The sequence below is a fragment of the Chrysemys picta genome, chromosome 8 (assembly GCF_011386835.1).
Source record: "Chrysemys picta bellii isolate R12L10 chromosome 8, ASM1138683v2, whole genome shotgun sequence".
NCBI lineage: Eukaryota > Metazoa > Chordata > Testudines > Emydidae > Chrysemys > Chrysemys picta.
The window spans coordinates 68,810,885-68,835,112 of NC_088798.1; the positions used below are offsets into that span (position 1 = coordinate 68,810,885).

Here is a 24,228-nt window from a genome sequence, read left to right on the forward strand (position 1 = left end):
ACTGTACTAGGGGAAAGGATTGGGCCTAGACTAGGAAGGAGTTTAGTCTGTGAAAGAAGCTTATTGGAACATCTCTGAGGGTGAGATATTACCTGTTTCTTTAACTGATTAATCAGTTTCTTTATGTATTAGGCTTAGACTTGCGTGTTTTTGCTTTATTTTGCTTGGTGACTATGTTATTTTCTGTTATTACTGGAAACCACTTAAATCCTACTTTTTATACTTAATAAAATCACTTTTGTTTATTAGTAAACCCAGAATAAGTGATTAATACCTGGGGGAGCAAACAGTTGTGCATATCTCTCTATCAATGTTATAGAGGGCGGACAATTTATGAGTTTACCCTGTATAAGCTTTATACAGAGTAAAACAGATTTATTTTGGGTTTGGATCCCATTGGGAACTGGGTGTCTGGGTGCTGGAGGCAGGTAACCTGCTAAACCGTTTTCAGTTAAGTCTTCAGCTTTGGGGGCATGGCCCAGACCCTGGGTCTGTGTTGCAGCAGGCTAGCATGTCTGGCTCAACAAGGCGGGGTTCTGGAAGTCCCAAGCTGGCAGGGAAAGTGGGCTCAGAGGTAATTCCAGCACGTCAGGTGACAGTCCCAAGGGGGTCTCTGTGACCAATGTCACACTGTCCATGATTTTTACTAAAAATACCTGTGATTAAATCTTCACCTTACTTCTGGGCAGCTTAACCTATAGTTAAGACAGCTTAACATTTTCCATTGTAAGCCCCTCTTTTCAGTAGCTTGTTACTTTTGCAGATTTCAACTACTGGGGGTAAAATTTTCGATACTTACTCTTTGCTTCAGCCTCAATTCTCTTAGTAAGGTTCAGCAAAAATGGTTCAGCTGTTTCCAAGAAAGAGAAAAATTGGTAATTTTGCCCAACATAAATTCTTACAACTGTTTCTTTGAAGAGCTCTAATGTCTTTACACTTTGTCACAGGAAATTTGACAGGGACATAACCCTGGATCAGAGAGATGCCTTTTGCTGTCCTCAGGAAAATCCACTCACACTTGGCAGAGTTAAAAGCCTCTGAAAAATCAACATTTGTATATGCTCAGTAGAGCTTGTTAGAAACTTGCTGCTGAAATCTTGGAACATGCCATCTTCAGTGAGCATGCTCTCACCTCCTTCCCCACAGGGCCACCTCCTTGGCAGTGGATGGTACACAGGCTAAACAGCAGCCCTGGGCCTAAGGAAAGATGTGCTGGGATCGGGGGAGGCAAGAGAGGCTCTGCTCTAAGTGCTTCTGCTATCTGGTGTTCGTAATTCTGTGCTACCCTAAGAAGCAAGCATCATTCTCTCGAGTTGACAGATGGGGCTACACAAGGTTACTCCCAGCAGAGCTGGCAGTAGAACCCAAGTCTTTAATGTGACAGGTCTAAAGCTCATCCCACCAGCCACATGGCCTCTTAGAATCAATGTACCTAATCCATCCACTTGGCAGTGTTGTCAGTAACCACTAGCCCCCACACTCCTCCAAACCCAGGAATAGAATCCTGATTCACAACAGTCTTCTGCTGGTTAACAACTGGTTGTGTAACCCACTGGGAAAGTGTGTGTCACCCTTTGGGTTACAACTCTTACCTCAAAGGATTAAGGTCTGTGCTGTGGCTCTAACACTGTTGATCCAGGCCATCTGAGAGCGTGAGAATCATCCTGCTCTGGGAGGATGTCACTGAGCTGGCATGCCCTCTCTGGTTTTGTAGTTTCCTTGGGATGGTGTTTTGCCAAAATGGTTTATTTTTATTATTTCTAATTGCCTTTTATTAGGAACTCTTGCTTCCCACAAAATCCAGGAAGTGGCTGAGATGCGCTGGGGGTAAGGAAGGGGTATCTGGTAGGGCATGCTAGTCTCTATTACTAGTGCCTGAGAGGGTCAAATAATGGCAATGGAGGTATATTATGTCTTGAATTCAGAGTACACCACCTAGGATTTTCACTCTTATCTTAAAAGATAAGCTAAAATCTTTAATTTAATTTTTTTTAAAGTAGATTTCCCAGTAAATCATTTTCTCTTTCATGCAGTGTAATATTGTTTTGGCCAATAAATTGTGCCTTGCAATTTGCTAAACTGCATTTAGCTTTGTAGCATCAGGTTGTCAGCTCAAATACTGGAGCTTTTCCCCTCCCTCTGTGTCTGGGAGATTAATTCCACATTCTTTTAAATGCAGACCCATCCCAATAGACTTCAAACATGAGCCAGATGCAGTGGATTCACAAAGCCAAAATTCCACATGCAAAGCATTTTGGGAGAACACTGCACAACTCAGCCAAGAGGTCAAAAAAGAGGCATTTGAAAATGGTACATGTGAATATGATATCTTGGGTTACTGAACAGACCACATATGATGATCTACAAAGGAGGGTAAGGGATATGGATGTTTCTATTTCTATTTGAGATCCCTTCCTCTTAATCTGGTTTGACTTATTCTCTAGATGGGTCATATGAGTTTCCTGCTGAATAGTCAGTATTTAAAAAGGCAGAAATGGCTTGACTGAAAGGGCAGAATTGTGCTCTCACATCACCACTCCACGTTCTGCTTTCCCGATATCTATGAATCTGTTGCTGGGAGAACAGAATATTGGAACGTGATCTACATGTGGATAGATGGAGCAGAACTTTGCCCTAGGAGAGGAATCCATCACTCCCTTAGGGTGGGATCTACAGAGAATTCTTTCCTGGGTGTCTGGCTGGTGAGTGTTGCCCACATGCTCAGGATTTAGCTGATCGCCATATTTGGGGTCAGGAAGGAATTTTACTCCAGGGCAGATTGGCAGAGGCCATGGGGGGTTTTCGCCTTCCTCTGCAGCGTGGGGCACGGATCACTTGCTGGAGGATTCTCTGCACCTCGAAGTCTTTAAACCATGATTTGAGGACTTCAGTGGCTCAGATGTAGGTTAGGGGTTGGTTGCGGGAGTGGGTGGTTGAAATTCTGCAGCCTGCATTGTACAGGAGGTCAGACTAGACCATCATATTGGTCCTTTCTGACTTTAAAGTCTATGAGTAGATACAAAAGGCCAGATTCTGCTGTCAGTTTCCCACGGAGTAAATCTGAATTCAGAATTTGGCCCAAGAGGTGTATGGAGTTAATTTAGTTTGGGGGAAATTATATGACCAAATTCCTCTCTGTTACATCCATGCAACCCTGCTGAATTTGTCTCATAATTCCCAACTCCCTACACCTTCTCACCCCAGATCATACAGTTAGAAACACCAGGATAGTTAATCAACTGAAAAAAAAAGTATCATCTCCCCATATAATACTAACAGAAATGTACATAGCACCTTTCATCCAAAGACCCCAAAGTATTTGGCAAATGTACAAACTGCTGTGCACACTATGGGAAAAATTCTCTTCTCTGACCACAATGCATATGCCTATTTTCTGCTCTGCACTCATTCTGTACCTGGAATTTTCACTGACGTCAATACAACCAGTGCAACATACACAATAGACATCTGCACTGTGAATCAGAGTAGAGAAATTTGCACAGCACATACAGGGAAGACAACTCATCACTGAAGCACATCCACTTCTTGGTCGGATGCAGTAGCTTTTAAACAGGTTACAGCAGAACTATACAGAAGTCCAGGTCAGAGAGTGAGGTAATCTTTTAACAAGGAAAACACAAATATTTCCTTTTGAAGCTCTCATGTACTAATGAATGTGTGTACCAAGGTACTGGTCTCATGAACTGATGGCTTCAGAGGGAAGTACAGAAGAGGCTGTGCAGGAAAATGTAAATAAATGAGAGGTTAAAGCTTTTTTTGTAATGATAAAGTTAACTATTAATTACTTGCAAACTTCTTTTCCAACAATAGGTGGCACCACACTTTTAATTAAGTACCTTCTTTGTCTTGACTGGCTGCCCTATTGTTGGTATAGAAAGAGGAGGTTTCAGCTGGTGGCTTGTTTGATCACTCTGTGTGTTGCAGTGACCTGTGGTATATCATTTAACACAATTTCTCAAAATAAGCAAGTAGTGGCAGTGGTTTCAGGCTGCTCTTTTGCAGGAGAAGAAATTGTACTGGCCATGTCACTAACTGAAATTCAGAAGAATTTAACAGAATTTGAATCTCGGGTCTCTTCGAAGAACATAAGAACGGCCATACTGGGTCAGACCAAAGGTCCATCTACCCAGTATCCTGTCTTCCGACAGAGGCCCTATGCCAGGTGCCCCAGAGGGAATGAACAGAACAGGTAATCATCAAGTGATCCATCCCCTGTTGCCCATTCCCAGCTTCTGGCAACCAGAAGCTAGGGACACCATCTCTGCCCATCCTGGCTAATAGCCATTGATGGATCTATCCTCCATGAATTTATCTAGTTCTTTTTTGAACCCTGTTATAGTCCTAGCCTCTGGCAAAGAGTTCCACAGGTTGACTGTGCGTTGTGTGAAGAAATACTGCCTTTTCTTTTAAATCTGCTGCCTATTAATTTCATTTGGTGACTCCTAGTTCTTGTGTTATGAGAAGGAGTAAATAACACTTCCTTGTTTACTTTCTCCACACCAGTCATGATTTTATAGACCTCTATCATATCCCCCCTTAGTCGTCTCTTTTCCAAGCTGAAAAGTCCCAGTCTTATTAATCTCTCCTCATATGGCAGCCGTTCCATGCTCCTAATCATTTTTGTTGCCCTTTTCTATACCTTTTTGAATTCCAATATATCTATTTTGAGATGGGTCAACCACATCTGCATGCAGTATTCAAGAGGTGAGCATAGCTTGGATTTATATAGCGGCAATATAATATTTTCTGTCTTATTATTTATCCCTTTCTTAATGATTCCCAATATTCTGTTCACTTTTTTGACTGCCGCTGCACATTGAGTGAATGTTTTCAGAGAACTATCCACAATGACTCCAAGATCTCGTTCTTGAGTGGTTACAGCTAATTTACACCCCATCATTTTGTATATATAGTTGGGATTATGTTTTCCAATATGCATTACTTTGTGTTTAGCAACATTGAATTTCATCTGCCATTTTGTTGCCCAGTCACCCAGTTTTATGAGATCCCTTTGTAGTGCTTCACAGTCTACTTTGGACTTAACTTGGACATTGCTTACCCTGGATGGTAGTTTACAGGATGATCTTCTCTGGAGGGAGGAACCCCAAAAAAATCTTTGCAGAACCTACACACACAGAGCCTGAACTTCCTGATCCAGCCCACTCAGTTATGGTGTCATGGACTCAGCAATGGCTGACTCTTTAGGTTGCAACAGTGAGAGTGTGTCTGACTGCAAAATGTCTCAGCTTCCATGAAGTCAGAGTTAGTCCTGTGCAGTTGGGTGTGGTATTAGACGAGTTAGATCTGTTCATTGTAGATGGTTGTAAGTGGGAAGGGGAAGGAAATTTGTTTTGGTGGTGAAGAGTCTGTGGGTGTTAAATTTTGGTGGAGGACATGTGACCCGAGGTCCCTTTCAAGAGTATCCAGCCTTGAGATTTCTTGGCAAGTTCCTGGAGTTTTATGATTACGTTGATAATAGAAAATACACACTAGCCACCTTCATTCTAGGAGTGTGTGTGTGTGTAGTTAGGCCCACATTCTGTCTGATTCTGCAGCTGGCATGTAAAAAAAGGCACTAAGGGTATTCTGCCTGTCATAACTATAAAGGGAATCCCTCCTGGCCAGAGACTCCAAAATCCTTTTACCTGTAAAGGGTTAAGAAGCTCAGGTAACCTGGCTGACACCTGACCCAAAGGACCAATAAGGGGACAAGATACTTTCAAATCTTGGTGGGGGGAAGGCTTTTGTTTGTGCTCTTTGTTTTGGTGGTTGTTTGCTCTTGGGATTGAGAGGGACCAGACATCAATCCAGGCTCTCCAAATCTTTCTGAACAAGTCTCTCATATTTCAAACTTGTAAGTAGACAGCCAGGCAAGGCATGTTAGTTTTTATCTTTGTTTTCTCAACTTGTAAATGTACCTTTTTGCTAGAGTGTTTATCTCTGTTTGCTGTAACTTTGAACCTAAGGCTAGAGGGGATTCCTCTGGGCTCTTTAAGTTTGATTACCCTGTAAAGTTATTTTCCATCCTGATTTTACAGAGATGATTTTTACCTTTTTCTTTAATTAAAAGCCTTCTTTTTAAGAACCTGATTGATTTTTCCTTGTTTTTAGATCCAAGGGGGTTGGATCTTGATCCACCAGGAGTTGGTGGGAGAAAGGAGGGGGGATGGTAAATTTCTCCTTGTTTTAAGATCATAGAATCATAGAATATCAGAGTTGGAAGGGACCTCAAGAGGTCATCTAGTCCAACCCCCTGCTCAAAGCAGGACCAATTCCCAACTAAATCATCCCAGCCAGGGCTTTGTCAAGCCGGGCCTTAAAAACCTCCAAGGAAGGAGACTCCACCACCTCCCTAGGTAACGCATTCCAGTGTTTCACCACCCTCCTAGTGAAATAGTTTTTCCTGATATCCAACCTGGACCTCCCCCACTGCAACTTGAGACCATTGCTCCTTGTTCTGTCGTCTGCCACCACTGAGAACAGCCGAGCTCCATCCTCTTTGGAACCCCCCTTCAGGTAGTTGAAGGCTGCTATCAAATCCCCCCTCATTCTTCTCTTCTGGAGACTAAACAATCCCAGTTCCCTCAGCCTCTCCTCATAAGTCATGTGCTCCAGACCCCTAATCATTTTTGTTGCCCTCCGCTGGACTCTTTCCAATTTTTCCACATCCTTCTGGTAGTGTGGGGCCCAAAACTGGACACAGTATTCCAGATGAGGCCTCACCAATGTCGAATAAAGGGGAACGATCACGTCCCTCGATCTGCTGGCAATGTCCCTACTTATACAGCCCAAAATGCCGTTAGCCTTCTTGGCAACAAGAGCACACTGTTGACTCATATCCAGCTTCTCGTCCACTGTGACCCCTAGGTCCTTTTCTGCAGAACTGCTACCTAGCCATTCGGTCCCTAGTCTGTAGCAGTGCATGGGATTCTTCCGTCCTAAGTGCAGGACTCTGCACTTGTCCTTGTTGAACCTCATCAGGTTTTTTTCGGCCCAATCTTCTAATTTGTCTAGGTCCCTCTGTATCCGATCCCTACCCTCTAGTGTATCTACCACGCCTCCTAGTTTAGTGTCATCTGCAAACTTGCTGAGAGTGCAGTCCACACCATCCTCCAGATCATTAATAAAGATATTAAACAAAACCGGCCCCAGGACCGACCCGTGGGGCACTCCGCTTGAAACCGGCTGCCAACTAGACATGGAGCCATTGATCACTACCCGTTGAGCCCGACGATCTAGCCAGCTTTCTATCCACCTTACAGTCCATTCATCCAGCCCATACTTCTTTAACTTGGCGGCAAGAATACTGTGGGAGACCGTATCAAAAGCTTTGCTAAAGTCAAGGAATAACACATCCACTGCTTTCCCCTCATCCACAGAGCCAGTTATCTCATCATAGAAGGCAGTTAGGTTAGTCAGGCACGACTTCCCCTTCGTGAATCCATGCTGACTGTTCCTGATCACTTTCCTCTCCTCTAAATGTTTCATAATTGATTCCTTGAGGACCTGCTCCATGATTTTTCCAGGGACTGAGGTGAGGCTGACTGGCCTGTAGTTCCCCGGATCCTCCTTCTTCCCTTTTTTAAAGATGGGCACTACATTAGCCTTTTTCCAGTCATCTGGGACCTCCCCCGATCGCCATGAGTTTTCAAAAATAATGGCTAATGGCTCTGCAGTCTCACCCGCCAACTCCTTTAGCACCCTCGGATGCAGCGCATCCGGCCCCATGGACTTGTGCACGTCCAGGGGTTTGGATCTTGATCCACCAGGATTTGGTGGGAGAAAGGAGGGGGATGGTTAATTTCTCCTTGTTTTAAGATCCAATGGGTTTGGATCTGTATTCACCAGGGAATCGGTGAAGAGTCTCTCAAGGCTACCCAGGAAGGGAATTAGCACTTTGGGAGTGGTGGCAGCGGACCAGATCTAAGCTGGCAGTTAAGCTTAGAAGTTTCATGCAGGCCCCCACATTTGTACCCTAAAGTTCAGAGTGGGGAAGCAGCCTTGACACTGCCACTCTTACCCATCCTGAATACCTTAGTCTACTGGCTTTCCCATTGCTTTATCTGGGCCTGTGTGTGTAATAAGGTTGTACCCAAGGTGAACAAAGGTGGCAGAATTGAGCCCATAGGTTGTAAAATGCTGTAGGATCTTTCTGGATGAAAAGCACTATAGAACAGCAAGGTATTATCTGGGTTTATTAATTGTATTTCGATAGCAGTTAGGAACTCCAGTCAAGGATGAGTGCTCCATTTTGGACAGACAAGTAACAAAGAAGAGGGTCCTGTCTGTGACTCCATGTTAAGGCTATTACAGTACTTGAGTTCACACTTGATACTCGGTTGGTGAAATATAAGTATAGAACACACAACCACTTTGGGGTTTGTGCCCTGGTTTGTGACAGTCTGCCCTGACGTTGGCACCCACGTTCATGAGCCACTGCAGACAGCCTAACACTGGAGTAGTCGTGGCGGGATTTACATGCCATGGGTCAGTTGGCTTTATCAATCATAACCCAGTGCTGTTAAAAGTTTAAACTTGATATTGAGAGTTTATATGTCATATGATGGGTTTCAGACAAAAGACCTCGAACAGCTATACTTGCAGAGGGGAATATCCTTTTAAAGGAAAACCCCAGATAAGGAACTGAGAGCTTTGCTCATAAGTTTTGAAAAGGCATCCAAGGACCTTCCTGCCCCAGAAGCCCTAGAAGCCACTGCAGTGTTAGCATTTATATAGCAATTTGAAAAGTATTTATAGTTATTACTGTTCCGTGTACTGAGAGTTAGGTATACCTTGGTACCTGCTGTATGTCACTGACCAAAGGCTGGTCCTGTAGAGAGTTGCCTCTGTAATTGTTATCATGTCTGCTTACTGTGCTGCTGATCCCCTGGTGTACACTGCCCCTCCATGCCAATGTACATCCCTTGCCCCCTCCAGGTCCCCCTAACAGCTGCATGATACCATTGTGCACACACCACAAGCCACACCACAAGCCAGCTGCCCACACCATCCAAAATGGATCCCTGTCATTGCAGTACTTTCCAGCTGATTGCCTTCTCCAAGGGCACGCACACCCCAGTCTGTTAATGTCACTCATACCAACCAGTATGACATTTATCCTGGGCAAAATAATGGAACAGCTGATACAGGTCTTTACATTTCCACCTTTTAGCTCTTTACCATTAATACCAATCAAATGGGTCTTGTCAAATAAACTTGATATCATGCTTTGACAAGATCACAGGTCTTGTTTAAAAATGGAAACTCTGCTGACATAATATAGTTTGGCTTCTATTGGGCATTTGACTTAGTACCACACAACATTCTGCTGAAAAACTCACTATATAAACAAGTAAGTATCAACACACAGAGGAGATACCTGATATCAGAAGGCTTTTTATTCTAGCAGCCAAAGGCATAATAAATTCCAGTGGCTGGACACTGAAGCCAGCCAATTTCAAAAAGGAAATAAGGTGTAAACTTTTAACAGGGGGGATAATTAACCATGGCAATGGATTACCAGTCTGGGGCTTGTTCATCACTTGATGGTGATTTAAATCAAGTTTGGATGGCTCTTTCTACAACTCTGACCCAGACTAGTTTAATCACTAGCTTTTGGGCTCGGTGCATGAATCATTGGATGAGATACTCTGGCATGGGTTATGTGTGGGTGTCATGGATCCACAGGATCTGTGCTATGCCTCACCTTAACAGTCCCTGGAGGAACCCCTTCAGTGTACCAGACCCCCACAAGGGGTCCAACTCTTCCTTAGACACAGGCCACGCAGCCTCAACCATGGCAGGACTGAGCCTCTGGGCTCAAGCACTCGTTTCACACCAGGAGTGCTGTCCAGTGAGTCCCACTGAGCTACACTCCTGGTCAGAGATGTGTAAACTGTTCAGGGACCCATGCACCTCAGCAAGTATTTGCGGTGACACCCGGAAGCCTTTTCAAACACAGAGTCATTTTTATTAGTCAACTGGATATAACCTCAGAAAGTCCTCGTGTTAGCAGAGAGATGCAACCGTTAAGACACAGTCCATCCTGCTCAAGCTAGTGCTCTACTCAGCTAGGCTGCTGTGGAATCCATGTCTGTCCCTCTCCGTCTGTTTCTTTGTCAGTCCTAAGTGAGAGCTGCTGAGTCTCTCCAAAAGCCAATGTTTATCCCAGATATCTGACACCCTTTGGTCCAGTCTCATCCTCCTGCAGACTCATGCTGAGTTCATAGAATCATAGAATATTAGGGTTGGAAGAGACCTCAGGAGGTCATCTAGTCCAACCGCCTGCTCAAAGCAGGACCAACACCAACTAAATCATCCTAGCCAGGGCTTTGTCAAGCCAGGCCTTAAAAACCTTTAAGGATGGAGATTCTTCCACCTGCCTAGGTGACTCATTCTAGTGCTTCACCACCCTCCTAGTGAAATAGTGTTTCCTAATATCCAACCTAGACCTCCCCCATTGCAACTTGAGACCATTGCTTCTTGTTCTGTCATCTTCCACCACTGAGAACAGCCAAGTTTCATCCTCTTTGGAATCCCTCTTCAGATAGTTGAAAGCTGCTATCAAATCCCCCCCTCACTCTTCTCTTGTGAGGACTAAACAAGCCCAGTTCCCTCGGCCTCTCCTTGTAAGTCATGATCATTTTCGTTGCCCTCCGGTGGACTCTCTCCAATTTGTCCACATCCCTTCTGTAGTGGGGGGACCAAAACTGGACAGAATACTCCAGATGTGGCCTCACCAGTGCTGAATAGAGGGGAATAATCACTTCCCTCGATCTGCTGGCAGTGCTCCTACTAATGTTCACATGAGTTCACATGATTCAGCTGCCAGTTTCCAATTGGTAGGGGTCAGTTGTACAGTCCAGTTGTACAGTCCCGTTGTCTTTCTGGATCCTCCATTGATTTTGGTCTGTTTCAGCCAAACCTTTCTTGACCCATTTATACCATCCCTGACAGATCTGAGACATGCACACTTCATGTCTCCTCCTCTGCCCAGGGAGCATGTAACCCTTTTGCACCCACTAGCAATCCCTAGTCAAGTCGCACGTGCGTATCAAGTAGGTCACACCATACACATCATTCATTAAACATATTACAGAAAATTCCCACTTTGTCACAGCGGGAGGTGAGACTGGGTGGTCATTATAGATCCTTCTGCCCAGGGACGGCTCTAGGCACCAGCAAAGCAAGCAGTTGCTTGGGGCGGCACATTTGCAGGGGCGCAAGAATCCAGCATGGGAGCTGAGAATCAACAGGGGGCCCTGGGAGCTGTAGTTCCTTGGTTAGTTCCCTGCCTATAGAGCCAGTCCTGGAGCAGGGAAAGAACTGCATTCCCCAGCATTCCCTCGGCCGCTAGTAACAGGAAAGGGAGGGGGAAGGAGTATGGAACTGAAACCTGCAGCTTGCTGTGAATGGTAGGGACAGAGCCAGCTCTAGGTTTTTTTGCCGCCCCCCACCCCAGCCCTGGGCTCCCCCCACACCCCTGTGTTGCCCCAGCCCTGGACTCTCCCCTGCCCACACCCCCTGCTGCCCCAGCTCTGGCCCCCACCCGCACCTCCTGCTGCCCCAGCCCTGGGCTCTCCCACAAAGAAAAAATTGGGTGGACTAAATGGACAGTGCACCTCTCTCTGAAGCCTAGCAAGGGAGGTACGTGGATCCCACTAGAATTTAAAATGAAAAGTAAGGGAGGGGAGGCTCTGGACCTGGACAGCTTTAGATACAGTACCAGGCACGTAGGAGGATTTCCATTTCTGAGCCATGGAAGCAGAAATTGACTTTTCTTTTCCAGATTTAGTTAATATTCAGAGAGGGAATCTAGCACCTGCCTTCCAGATTTGAACACCCTCAAAATTCAGGAGTGCTCAAGCTCAATTTGGGCAGCTGTTACTTCATTTCTCCCAAATCAAATATACTGATCCACTGTAACTTGCTGTAGAAAAAGTAGAATAAATTGAGCAAGAAATGCTTCCCAGTGGTTATTAGGACTGGAATTGCTATTTTCAACAGCTATTGCTTTTTATTTTTTTAAGTTTTATTTGTTTAAAAGGAAGACAGTGATAGTGCATTGGCAAATTCCCCATAGAAACAAAGAATGGAACAAAAGAATAATAAAGGCACCTCAACTTTTCCTCATTTATGGAGGAGCGTATTATAACATGCATCCAGATATCCTTCAATCACACAAGCTGAAAATTGTTCCACTTTACTGCAGTTCTGTAGCCATATGGGAACCAATCCTGTCTGTGTTCTGTGCACATCAAAAATTCCTGCTGAATGACCCGCCCTGGGAGCGAGTTACCAGTGATCCAGGAACTAGGGCCCAAGATCCACCAGTCTGTGTTCTGGGCAGTGGAGGATGATGTGTCCTGTTTTCTGCCAGTTTCATAGCTGATAAAATGCAATTAGATAATGAAGCAGTTCAGTTCTTTGGCAGGATCTGTGCCCCAGGTCCTTCTGAGCATGGGAGCACGTATGGTGACAGAGGCATGGAAGAGGCAGAGCAGGTGCATGACAGTCATAGCATCAAGGCAATCTAGTACAATCTTGGAGTTTTAGTCAACAAACTTGGCAATTTGAAGGAACTCACACAGAGATCAAAAATAGCAGTACTCATAAGGGGCTTCAGAGCAGTGGAAGGACTGCTGTGTATCCAGCATCGTCAGAGCTGGGAGCTCCATGTCTGCCTGGCACCGGACCTGAGAGGCAGTGCTGTGTCAAACTCCAAAGTTAACCTAAGGAAACATTGGTTGTACACATGCACATCAGTGTGTGCAAAGTGTCAGCAGGAAGCCACTGTTGTCAGTGTGCACAGGGCAAAATGCCAGGCAGGGTTTACAGAACCTGCATTGATTTCAGTGAGCGTTTTGCCTGAGTAGGGACTTACGGTATGAATGCAGGATTTTACCCATAGACTGTACAATGCAGGGAGATGAAAGTGGCATTGAATCCAGAAACCAGAACTTCTATCACATGTAACCACAGGGACCCCACCATGGGGCAACAGGGCTCAGGCCAGGGACCTTCAGCTCCTCAACACAGACCTGTGCCATTTGAGCCAAAGGAGTGTGTTATCCTGTGTGTGGCCTAGCCACTAGCGGAGGACGTGACACAATCGTGACACAGCTGTCTGCTAGATAGCAGTGGGATGTTAGAAATCAGGAGTTCTGGGTTGTGTTCTGACTTGGGGAGGGGGAGTGTTGTCCAGTGGTTAGAGCTGTGGTTACAGTCAGGATAGCCATCTTAGATCTGGCATGTTCATTCTGCAAGACATTGTACCTAAGCGAATGAGACTTGGTCTGCCATATTAGAGAATGGGATTCTGCTCCCTGCAGCGACCTTGTGCTCAGTCAGTAGGGGAAATAATACTTGCCACTGAACTGGAGTCTATGGCAGGGGTTGGCAACCTACGGCACACAAGCCGATTTTGAGTGGCATGCTGCTGCCTGCCGTGGTCCCGGCCCCCAGCCCCACTCAGCCCCCCTGCCCTCCATAGAGGAGGCAGAGAAGAGGTAGGGATGGGACCATGGGGAAGCGGGTGGAACAGGGCATATCCCTTCCAGCCCCCTGCCATAAGCCGCTCAGGGCAGGGGGCTGGGAGCATCGCCATGAGCCAAGCACCCCAGCCCCCTGCCCTGACCTCGGAACTCCCCCCCCCCACACCCAGCCTTCTGCCCTGCACCCCCCCACACACACACCCAGCCCTCTGCCCTGACCCCTGAACCTCCCCCCCAGGTCTGGGGGCCCAGCTGCCAGCCCCTGGCCAGCCGGCGTCCCGGCCGCAGGCCCCGCTCAGCCCGCTGCTGGCCTAGGTGAACAACCCCAGGCTGGCAGTGGGCTGAGCAGGCTGGCGGTGTAAGATCAGCATTTTAATGTAATTTTAAATTAAGCTTCTTAAACATTTTGAAAACCTTGTTTACTTTACATATAATAGTTTAGTTATATAATATAGACTTATAGAGTGAGACCTTCTAAAAAACGTTAAAATGTACTACCGGCACGCGAAACCTTAAATTAAAGTGAATAAATGAAGACTAGGCACACCACTTCTGAAAGGTTGCCTACCCCTGGTCTATGGCCATGCTTGGTAGTAAGGGCTTGAAGTGGGTGGCGATGTGCACACTGGAAGAACAGACTTTAGAACTTATGGCCTCCTGGCTCCCAGCCCAGGGCTTTTTCCCCTAAAACAATGGTTTTCCACCTGAGGTCCATGGACCCCTGCAGGTCCACAGACTATGTCTAAGATTTCCAAAGCACCTCCATTCAAAATTTCTTAGGGGTCCGGAAATGAAAAAAGGTTGAAAACCACTGCACTAAGTCAAAGGGCACTTTGAGGGCAAGTCTCAGTCTCTCTCTGTAGAGCATCACCCGGTCCAGTGGTGCTGCAGGATGGGTCAGAGGCCTGCCTATAATGATATGCTTTAGCACTAGATGTGTCTGTGCTGTATTAAAAGTTCCAGAAAGGGGAGTGGTCATGGGTGGTGCGTGAACCACTGGCTGGGGGAGGCTAGCCCCTAGCCCCGCCCCTTCTGCCCGCTCCTCCCACTGTGGTCACTGGACCTTGCCCCAGGCTAGCACCCCCAGTCCTGGAGCACTGGGAGGGAACCTAGGCAGGGTGGCCCTACCAGCCCCTGGAGCCAGGCCGCAGAGCGAAAGCAGGAGCCCTGGGGGCGGAGAATGGGTGGGACCACGCCTGGCTGTTTGGGGAGGCATAGCCTCCCCAGCCTATGGTACCCGCTGCCCAAGGGAGTGGTCTCTCAGAGAGACTAGAGATGAAAGTGGCTTGTTTTGTCTAGGGCTTCTTGTTCTCTCTATGTGGCCGCTAGTTAAGAACAACAATAGGAAGTCCCCTCTTCTCGCCCCAGAAAGGGGTCCTGAAGAATAATTAGGCAGCAGATCTCTGTCTAGTGAAGGCATTTCTAACTGTCAAGGTGTGCCATTCAGGCTAGCAATAATGCAAGCTCCAAGCACGTTGTGACCAAGGGCCTGAATTTGGAAAGTGCCGGTGGCAGTAAAATCACAGCTCTCTCTTTCTCTCTCTCAATTTCCTAGGAAGTATCCAGAAACCTCACCAGAAAGAACATGGATGCAACAGGGAACGTGGATGCAATTTGGAGTGAGCCAAACACAAGGGACAAGGAAAACTGTTCCAGCAGTATCTCCAACAGCCTCCCTGACATCCGGAGCTCCCTGCAGAGGGATGCTGCAGCTGTGTACACCCACACTGAGGTAAGGCCAGCTGCCTTCTCCTGGCTACACATGGAAGTCCCAGGAGCCCCGTTCCAGTTCAAGAGCACTCAGTGTCACTGGTGCAGGCAATGCTCAGCAGTAGGACTGGCGAAAGGTGTTGAGGGAGAAATGTACTAGAGCTGCAGGGTTAACTCTGAACATCAGGGTTGCAAGTTGGTGGACTTAGGCCTCCTCACATGGCAATATGTGATGGGAGTTGCATCCCCTCGTTATTCTGGTGCCTGTAGGTGGCAGGGCAGAACAGCTGCTTCCCCACAGAGCCCCCCTCTTCTGCCTCCACACACCAGGCATGGCCTTGGCTGGGGCACATCTTGTCCAGGCTCGGGTTCCTTGACCTTTGCATCTCAAGCTCAGGCCTCTCCGTGTGGGTCAGTCCCCACTCGGCCATGCAGTGTCCCCCTTACAGGCAGGGAAGGAGTCACCAGCAGCTACACATTGCACTGTGGCTTTAGGCCCTAGGGAGAGGAGCAGGCTTGGTGGCTCTGGAGACTTACTGTCATAGAGCAAGACAGGTAGCACTGCAGGCTTCCCCTGCATGTGAGCCTGAGCTCTGACCTGAGGACAGCAGGGTTCCACTTCCATGACTCATTGCATGCTCGACCTCTGCTCAGACTGGGTCCACTGGAGAGGAGCTGATGAGGCCTCATTGGCATACATATCTGATTTTATCATGAGCACCAAACAGCCTCCAGCTGGTTCCTGCCGGTCTGAAATGGGTTAGCATGGACAGGCTGGCAGGGGCTGGCTCCATCCCTCCCTTCTCTTCCCTGCAGAGCTGTTCTCCCACTCACCCTTGTCAGGACTGTAACTGGCACAGCTGCTCAGAGCTGTGGGATCAGACCCGTAAGGCACTTGGCAGTGCCATGGGCACCATGACTCGGAGGCATGCGCTGAAGGTGCTTCAGCTGCTAGGCCCAGTAAACACCCAGAGCCATGACTGAGGGGAGTGGGTATTTTACTAGGGCTGGCAGGAAAGGGAAGGGTTGAAAACACCTTGGGTGCCATGGCTTCAGCTGTTACAATTCAAGATAAAACAGTAGAATTTGTGGCTTGGCCCTGGGGACACCCAGCTGAGGGTTCAGGCCCTCTTGTGCCTGGGGTGCCCTCTCCAGTCTCATCCTTTAGGATAGGCAATCAGGGAACTTGCAGATGCCTCCCCCAGGATCAGCCCATGGCATTTCTCGTCGGGGCCCCTCTAGTTACAACAGCACTTCCTGCACAGTTGGTGCTAGCGGCTGCTCCAGCCAGAGCAACCATTAGACTACTAGGCCTGGTGTATAATTGAGATGGAATATATGGGCCAAAGGTGTTACTGCACATCAGTCCCTCTCCAGTGTTAAACCAAGTCTGGGTTGGGATACAGAGCCCTCAGCCTGCTCAGTGCCATGGCAAACACTCCACTGCACAGCCTTTAAACCTCTTCTTACAGAGAAAGGACAGAAGTAGAACCAGGCAAAGCATTTGCAATGTAGAGTATTAAGTCAGGCTTTCATTGTAACAATTGGCCTTGTCCCTTTCCCTTTAGCTGGAGAGAGCTTTAGAAGGAAAAACTCCTTGTTGGAGTGTCTCTTAGATGGGATCCAAGATAGTAGGAACTGTCCTTTTGGGGAAGAGAGAAGCAGTTAGCTGAGAGTGGCTGGCACTGCTATTACAGTCTGATCCCACTTAATCCAGGTGGCAGCTGGGATTCAGCCACAGCTGGTGGAGGTGGTGATGTCATCTGGGTCCCTCTCTGGCCTGGTCGAGTCAGGACACCTCTCAGGATTAGCACAAAGAAGGGCCAGGCCCAGGAGATGGTGGGGGTGGCTGCCACAATGGTGAAGCTCGCTCCAGTAACCTCTCTCTGGTTTTTGCCCCGAAGGGAGTGGCGGGTGGAACAGCCCATCCCCTCGTTATTTTGTCCACCAATTAGGCCTAATATCAGACACACCAATTTTGGTGTTTTTAACAAGCATAACTTTTTCTGTCCTTGGCTTATATCAACATGGCTTTTGCATCAGACTAATGCAGTCTCTCTGTCTGGTTCTCTTGCACCTGTTGTGGCAAGTTGTCGGCACTACTATGATGGGTCCCATGCTTTCTCTGCTTGTGGGGGTGTTCAGGGCACCATTTCTCACCCCTGATCTGGGGTATTAACTGTCCCACTGGTATCCCAGAGAAGGGGAGTGGAGAGGGAGGGACCCGGACCCACCCTCTACTCCAGGTCCTAGCCCAGGGGCCCTAGGGATAATGGCTAACCACTTGAACTAGCAACTCCTTCCCCTGGGCTACTTCCCTCTCCAGCCCTTCAGCTTGTGGGGCTTCCTGCCCTCTCTCTGCTTGGGCAAGGTTTCTCCCAATCCTTTGTGTCTGTGTAGTCCCTCTGCTCTGTACAAGCCGGGTTTCCCTTTACCTAAGGTCTTGGTCTTCTGGCCTGCCACAGCACTTTTCCAAGCTCTCCTCTGCTTCCCTTCAAACTGCTCTCTGCTCCAGCACCAAACCACTCTGCTTCAACTTCTCCAACTGTCTGATTGAAGCAGGTTTTTTTTTTATCAGGTGACTGGCTTCAGGTGCTCTATTTGCCTTAATTGGCTTCAGATGCTTTAATTAAACTGTAGCAGCCTCTCTTCCCTCTACAGGGAATAAGGCTCTTATCATCCTGGGGCTTACATATCTCTCCTTTCTATCACTCTCCTACTGTCCTCTGGCCATGCTGAATCACACTATTTAGAACATTCTTTATTGAAAATAACTTGACCTACTTTCCATAGTAAATTCCTAAGCAGGCAAAAGTTATAGACCAATTGTCCCAAAAGGCCTGCAGTCATCCCTGGCTACATACCATTGATTCAGCCCCAGGCAAAGGAGACTGCCCCCTTGCTAGGCTGACCCCTAGAGCTTTAGCTTCCTTCTGGATCCTGGGGTTCCAAGGCCAGCTGCTGGCTCTGTGTTATGGAGAGTCCCCTGCAAGCCCCTCTCACTCAGCTCTCTGGCTGCAGGCCCTCTCGGCTCTGTCTCTGCTCTGCACGCAGCTGCTCCCATCCCTGCCTTGCTCTCAGCTCACACTGCAGCCCCACAGAGAATCTCCAGCATTGGTCTCCCACCCTGACCCGGCTCCCCGCACAACCCCTCCAGCGCCGGCTTCCCACCCCCACGCGGCTCCCTGCACAACCCCTCCAGTGCCGGCTTCCCACCCCCACCCGGCTCCCTGCACAACCCCTCCAGTGCCTACTTTCTGCCCTTCTCTGCTCCCCACACAACCCCTCCAGTGCCTGCTTCCTGCCCCTCCCCACACAACCCCTCCAGCACCTCCTTCCTGCCCCTCCCTGTTCCCCACACAACCCCTCCAGCGCCTACTTCCTGCCCTTCTCTGCTCCCCACACAACCCCTCCAGTGCCTGCTTCCTGCCCCTCCCCACACAACCCCTCCAGTGCCTGCTTCCTGCCCCTCCCCACGCAACCCCTCCAGCGCCTACTTCCTGCCCCTCGCTGCTCCCCACACAACCCCTCCAGTGCCTGATTCCTGCCCCTCTCTGTACTGTATAATTTTTGGTGGTGCCTGTAACAATGCTGCCTTTGGTGGGACACTTCTGAGAGTGTCAATTCAGGACAAATTGCTCAGAGCAGGGCAGTTACAGCCCAAGGCTGGGGTTCCTTTGCACACCAAGGCAAACCAAACCAGCCAAACAGAGAAGACTTCGGTTCTACCCCACTGGCTAACCACAAGTCACACAAGCAATTCCCTTAGACACTGCAGTTTCCCAGTATCACCACCAGTGACATTCATTATGGGGATGAATGGTTATGAAAAAGTACCCCAGTAAAAGGAAAAAGGTTCTCCCGAACCCAAAGGACCAAGCCCCAGACCCAGGTCAATATACAAATCAGATCTTACTCACAAATCATGCTGTTGCCAGTCCTTTAGAATCTAAAAACTAAAGGGTTATTCATAAAAGGAAAAAGATATAGATGAGAGCTAGAATTGGTTAAATGGAATCAATTACATACAGTAATGGCAAAGGTCTTGGTTCAGGCTTGTAACAGTGATGGAATAAACTGCAGGCTCAAATCAAGTCTCTGGAGTACATCCACAGTTGGGATGGGTCATTCAGTCCTTTGTTCAGAGCTTCAGCTTGTAGCAAAGTCCCTCCAGAGGCAAGAAGCAGGATTGAAGACCAGATGGAGGAGCTGCAGCAGCCTTTTATAGTCTCTTGCCATGTGGCTTTTCTTTCTTTGTTCCAAAGACAAGCTATCCAGCACATGACATGAAAAAAACCTCAGAGTTCTGGCCATAGGCATGTCCCTGCATGCCTTGCTGAGTCACAAGGTGTATTTGCCTTCTCTCACAGGGTCAGTTGTATAGCTGATGGTCCTTAATGGGCCATCAAGCAGGCTAGGCATTGCTGACACCAAATTGTCTGGGGTGTCACCCAGAAGCACAGCATAAGTTTGAAATACAGACAGTATAGAGCCAATGCTTATAACTTTATATACAAAAATGATACATGCATTCAGATAGCATAATCATAACCAGCAAACCATAACCTTAGACACCTTATTTGACCCCCTTTATACAAGATTTGGTGTCACTACAGACCTTGGTTGCAACAATGATCACAGTTGCCTAAGACTTTTGGAGGGAGTTTGGGTACTGGGTGCGGGCTCTGGGCTGGGGAAGAGGATTGGGGTGCAGGAGTGAGTGTAGGGTGCAGGCTCTGGGAGGGAGTTTGGGTGAGGGAGGTGGTTTGGGGTGCGGGCTCTGTGCTGGAGCAGGGGGTTGGGGTATGGGAGGCGGTGAGGGGTTCCAGCTCTGGGAGGGAGTTTGGATGTGCGAGGGGGTGGAGGATGCAGGCTTTTGGAGGGAGTTTGGGTGTGCGAGGGGATAGAGGGTACAGGCTCTGGGAGGGAGTTTGGGTGCGGGGAGCTTGCTCTTTCCTGGGGTTGGGGTGCGGGAGAGGGTGAGGCACTTAATATTGGGCAGCTCCTGAAAGCGACCCACGCATCCCTCTGGCAACGGCACCTAGGCGAGAGGCCTGGAGGGTCTCTGTGTGCTGCTGCTCGCAGGCACGCCCCCGCAGCTCCCATTGGCTGCAGTTCCTGGCCAATGGGAGCTGTGGAGTCGGTGCTCGGGGCGGGGGCAGTGCGTGGAGATACATCCCCTCCAGGCAGGGCCGGATTAACTTTTTGTGGGTCCGGCGTCAAACATATTTGTGGGTCCCCCTGGGGAATAATTGTAAAAGGGGCCGGGGGTAAAAGGACAGTGGGGCAGGAGCAAGGGGAGGGGTCAGGGGTAAACTGCAAGCGCAGCAGGGCTGGGGAGGGGGTAAGCAGGATCCCCCCCACACCCCTGCCCACATGGAGCGGGTACCTACCTGGTTCTAGCCCATGCTCTTTGTCTCTCTCTGCACTGAGCTGCCCCTTCTCCCACAGCAGCAGGACAGGTTCTCTTCCAGCCCTCTGGGGCAGGTGTTGAGAGTGGGAGGAGCGGAGGCTAATGTGGTTACTCCTATAACCGGACATTTAGTTTCCAGTCAGCACTGCTAACCGGACGCTCAGGTCCCGTTTTCTACTGGGGTTTCCAGTCTAAAACTGGATACCTGGCAACAGGTCTGCCAGAAAAGCCTGAGGGGGGGAAGGGGCAAGCAATCATTTTTAAAAGTAAGAGGGCTAAGCCTTAAGGGGGGGGGGCGGGGACAAGTGGTGGGTGGGCTAGGGAGTGGAGAGGAGCTAGTGGGCAGGGCCATGTCTGCTGTACTGCCCAGGTAGGCTGGAGACTATGGGGATCAGCTGACACAGTATCCAGGGCCGGTGCAAGGATATTTTGCACCCTAGGCGAAACTTCCACCTTGTGCCCCCCCGCACTCCTCTCCGGAGCATCGCTTATTATAAATTTTCAAAAATGAATACAGTGGAGTCACATCTTACACGGGGGTTAGGTTCTAAGGTCAGCACGTAAGAGGAAAATCGCGTATAGTGAAAATTACCATAAACTACAGTATATATAGTATACACTGTCTACACTAGAACAGGGGTCCTCAATCTACGGCACGCGTGCCAAAGGTGGCACGCGAGCTGATTTTTTTTTTTAATGGCAGGCTGCAGGTCCCGGCCACCACTGAGCCTGCTGCTGGCCTGGGGTTCCGTTCACCCAGCTGCCAGCCGGGGTCCCAGCCAGCGACTCCGCTCAGCCTCCTGCCGTTCACCCAGGCTGGCAGGAAGCTGAGCAGGGCCGGTGGCCAAGACCCTGACTGGCAAGGGGCCGGCAGCCGGAACCCCAGATTGTCAGTGGGCTGAGCAGGGCCGGCGGCCGGGACCCCAGACCGGCAGCGGGCTGAGCAGCTCAGCCCGCTGCCAGTCTGGGGTTCTATCCGCTGGCTCCTGCAAGCCGGGGTCTCAGCCGCCGGCCCCGCTCAGCCTGCTCAGCCTGCTGCCAGCCGGGGTCCCGGCCGCCGGATCCATTCAGCCTCCTGCCGGCCTGGGTGAACGGAACCCCAGGCCAGCAGTAGGCTGAGCAGGGCCGGTGGCCGGGACCCCGACTGGCAAGGGGCTGGCAGTCAGAACCCCAGACGGGCAGCGGGCTGAGTGTGGCCGGCGGCTGGGACCTCAGCCTGCTGCCAGCTGGGGTCCCAGCCACCGGCTCCGCGCAGCCTCCTGCTGGCCTGGGTGAACGGAACCTCAGGCTGGCGGACGGAACCCTGGGTGAACGGAACCCCAGACCATTCACCCAGGCCGGCAGGAGGCTGAGCGGAGCTGGCTGGGACCCCAGCAGGCTGAGTGGGGCTGGCGGCTGGGAACCCAGCTGGCAGGAGCCGGCCCACTGCTGGCCCTGCTCAGCTCGCTGCCAGCTGAGTGAACAGAACCCCAGGTCGGCAGCAGGCTCAGCGGCAGCCGGGACCCGCAGCCTGCCACTAAAAAAAAAAATCGGCTTGCGTGCCGATCAACTTGCGTAGGTTGAGGACCCCTCTAGTGTATACTGTACTTTATGGTAATTTTCACTATACGTGATTTTCCTCTTACGCAGTGACTTTAGAATCTGACCCCCATGTAAGATGTGACTCCACTGTACTGTAAAAAAAAAAATTTGGGGGCACCCCTTTTTGGCACCCCCAAATCTTGGCGCCCTAGGCGGTTGTCTAGTTTGCCTAGTGGTTACACCGGCCCTGACAGTATCCTCAGCCCAGATGACGTGACAGCTAGTGGTGGATTTAGAGTTAGTGGGGCCCCCCAGCCCTGTGCTCAGCTTCATTTTTGGAGCTCCTCCTTGGGACCCAGTCAAGAAAAAGAACGTCCTCTCTTATCCCCCGTTGCCTTCCTTTTTCATTCTTTTTTTCTTCATCCTCCTCCCATAAGTAATAGCAAGTAAATGAAAATAAAGTTAGGTACCTTGATTGTTCTTGTAGTCTAATTTATTTTTCCACAGACCACTTGAAAACCACGGAGGGGCTTGACGGACCACTTAATGATCTTTCCAAATATTGTAAAAAAAGGTTCGGGTGCGGGGTCTGGCCAGGAGCTAGGGTGAGGGAGGGAGCTCAGGGTTGGGGCAGGAGGTCGGGGTGTGGAGCACTTACCTGGGGCAGCTCCTGTTTGGTTCTCAGGATGGGGGTGGGGATGTGGGGGGTGCAGGAGTCAGGGCAGGGGTCTGGGTGTGTGTGAGGGGGATGCAGGAGTCAGGGCAGGGGACTGGGGAGGTGTGGGGGGTGCCGGGGTCAGGGCTGGGGAGGTGTGAGGGGGTGAGAGGAGGTGCAGGGGGCTAGGGAAGTGTGAGGGGGATGCAGGAGTCAGGGCAGGGGACTGGGGAGGTGTGGGTGTAGGGGTCAGAGAAGGGGGTTGGGGGAGTGTAAGGGGGTGCTGAGGTGTGAGGGGAGTGCAGGGTCAGGGCAGGGGGCTCAGGGTGTGTGAGGAGGTGCAGGGGTCTGGGTGTGTGTAGGGGGGTCCAGGAGTCAGGGCAGGGGGCTCGGGGTATGTGAGGGGGAGCAGGGGGTGGTGGGGTGCAAGGGTTAGGGAGGGCAGGGGGCTGGGGAGGTGGGCTGGAGTCATGGGGGTGCTCACACAGGGGGCGGGAGGGGTATGCCCCAATTCCAGCCCCTTCCCCAATGCCTCACCCCCGCCTCTTCTCCTCCTCCTCCTCTCTGGAGTGGCGTGCTGCGGCTCGCTCCTCCCTTGTTTTCCCTCCTGCCGGCAAGGCTGATCCAGCTGACCGGCCGGGGGCAGGGGGGCGGGGAACGTAGCACGCTGGGGAAAGGGGCGGGGGAGAGGCCTCACTCCGCCTCTTCTTCGCCTCCTCCTCCCCGGAGCGGCGTGCAGCGGCTCCCTCCTCCCCCTTCCCCCCTCCTGCTGGCAAGGCTGATCCAGCTGATCGGGGGGGGGGGGGAGAGGAACGTAGCATGCTGGAGAAAGGGGCGGGGCAGGAGCCAGGCTGCAGGCAGAGACTGCTACGGAGCCGCAGCAGCCCACAGCGTCAAGCTCTGACCCCACAGGAGAGAGTGGGGGGGTCAGAGAAGAGCACGCCAGGGCCCCTTTCAACCGTGGGCCCGGCGCCATGGTACCAGTGTCGCCATTATAAATCCAGTATTGCCTCCAGGGCCGCAGGGACATGCCGGCTGCTTCCCGGAGTGTCGCGGAGCGAAGGCAGGCAGGAAGCAGCCTTAGCCCCGCTACACTGCCACTGGTGGTGATTATGGTGGTGGCTGGGGCAGCAGGTGGGACCGGGATACGCTCTGAGGGAGATGCGCGAGGGCAGCAGGTGGGGCCGGGGGAGGTGCGAGGGGACGGCAGGCGGAGTCAGAGGAGAGACCTGGCCCCAAACATTGGTAGAGCTGGGCCCCTGCGCCCTGAATATTCCTGGAGCATGGGCACCACGGACCCATATACCTTGCCGACTGTGCTCCAGCGCCTGCTTCCTGCACCCTCCCTGCTCCCCACCAAACCCCTTCCACAGCCTGGTTCCTGCCCCCTCGCTGCTTCCCACACCTCTCCAGCG

At 50.2% G+C, this 24,228-nt stretch overlaps 1 protein-coding gene across 4 annotated transcripts in view; it reads left to right on the top strand.

Moving 5' to 3' along the window:
• OLFML2B (olfactomedin like 2B) overlaps positions 1-24,228 on the top strand; it is a 103,241-nt gene that overhangs the window by 49,568 nt on the left and 29,445 nt on the right. For all 4 annotated transcript variants that reach the window (XM_065555750.1, XM_065555749.1, XM_008175106.4 and 1 more), the window contains one exon: positions 15,070-15,246. In XM_065555750.1, coding sequence (XP_065411822.1) covers positions 15,070-15,246 — 177 coding nt within the window. The remainder of the gene's footprint in view (positions 1-15,069; positions 15,247-24,228) is intronic.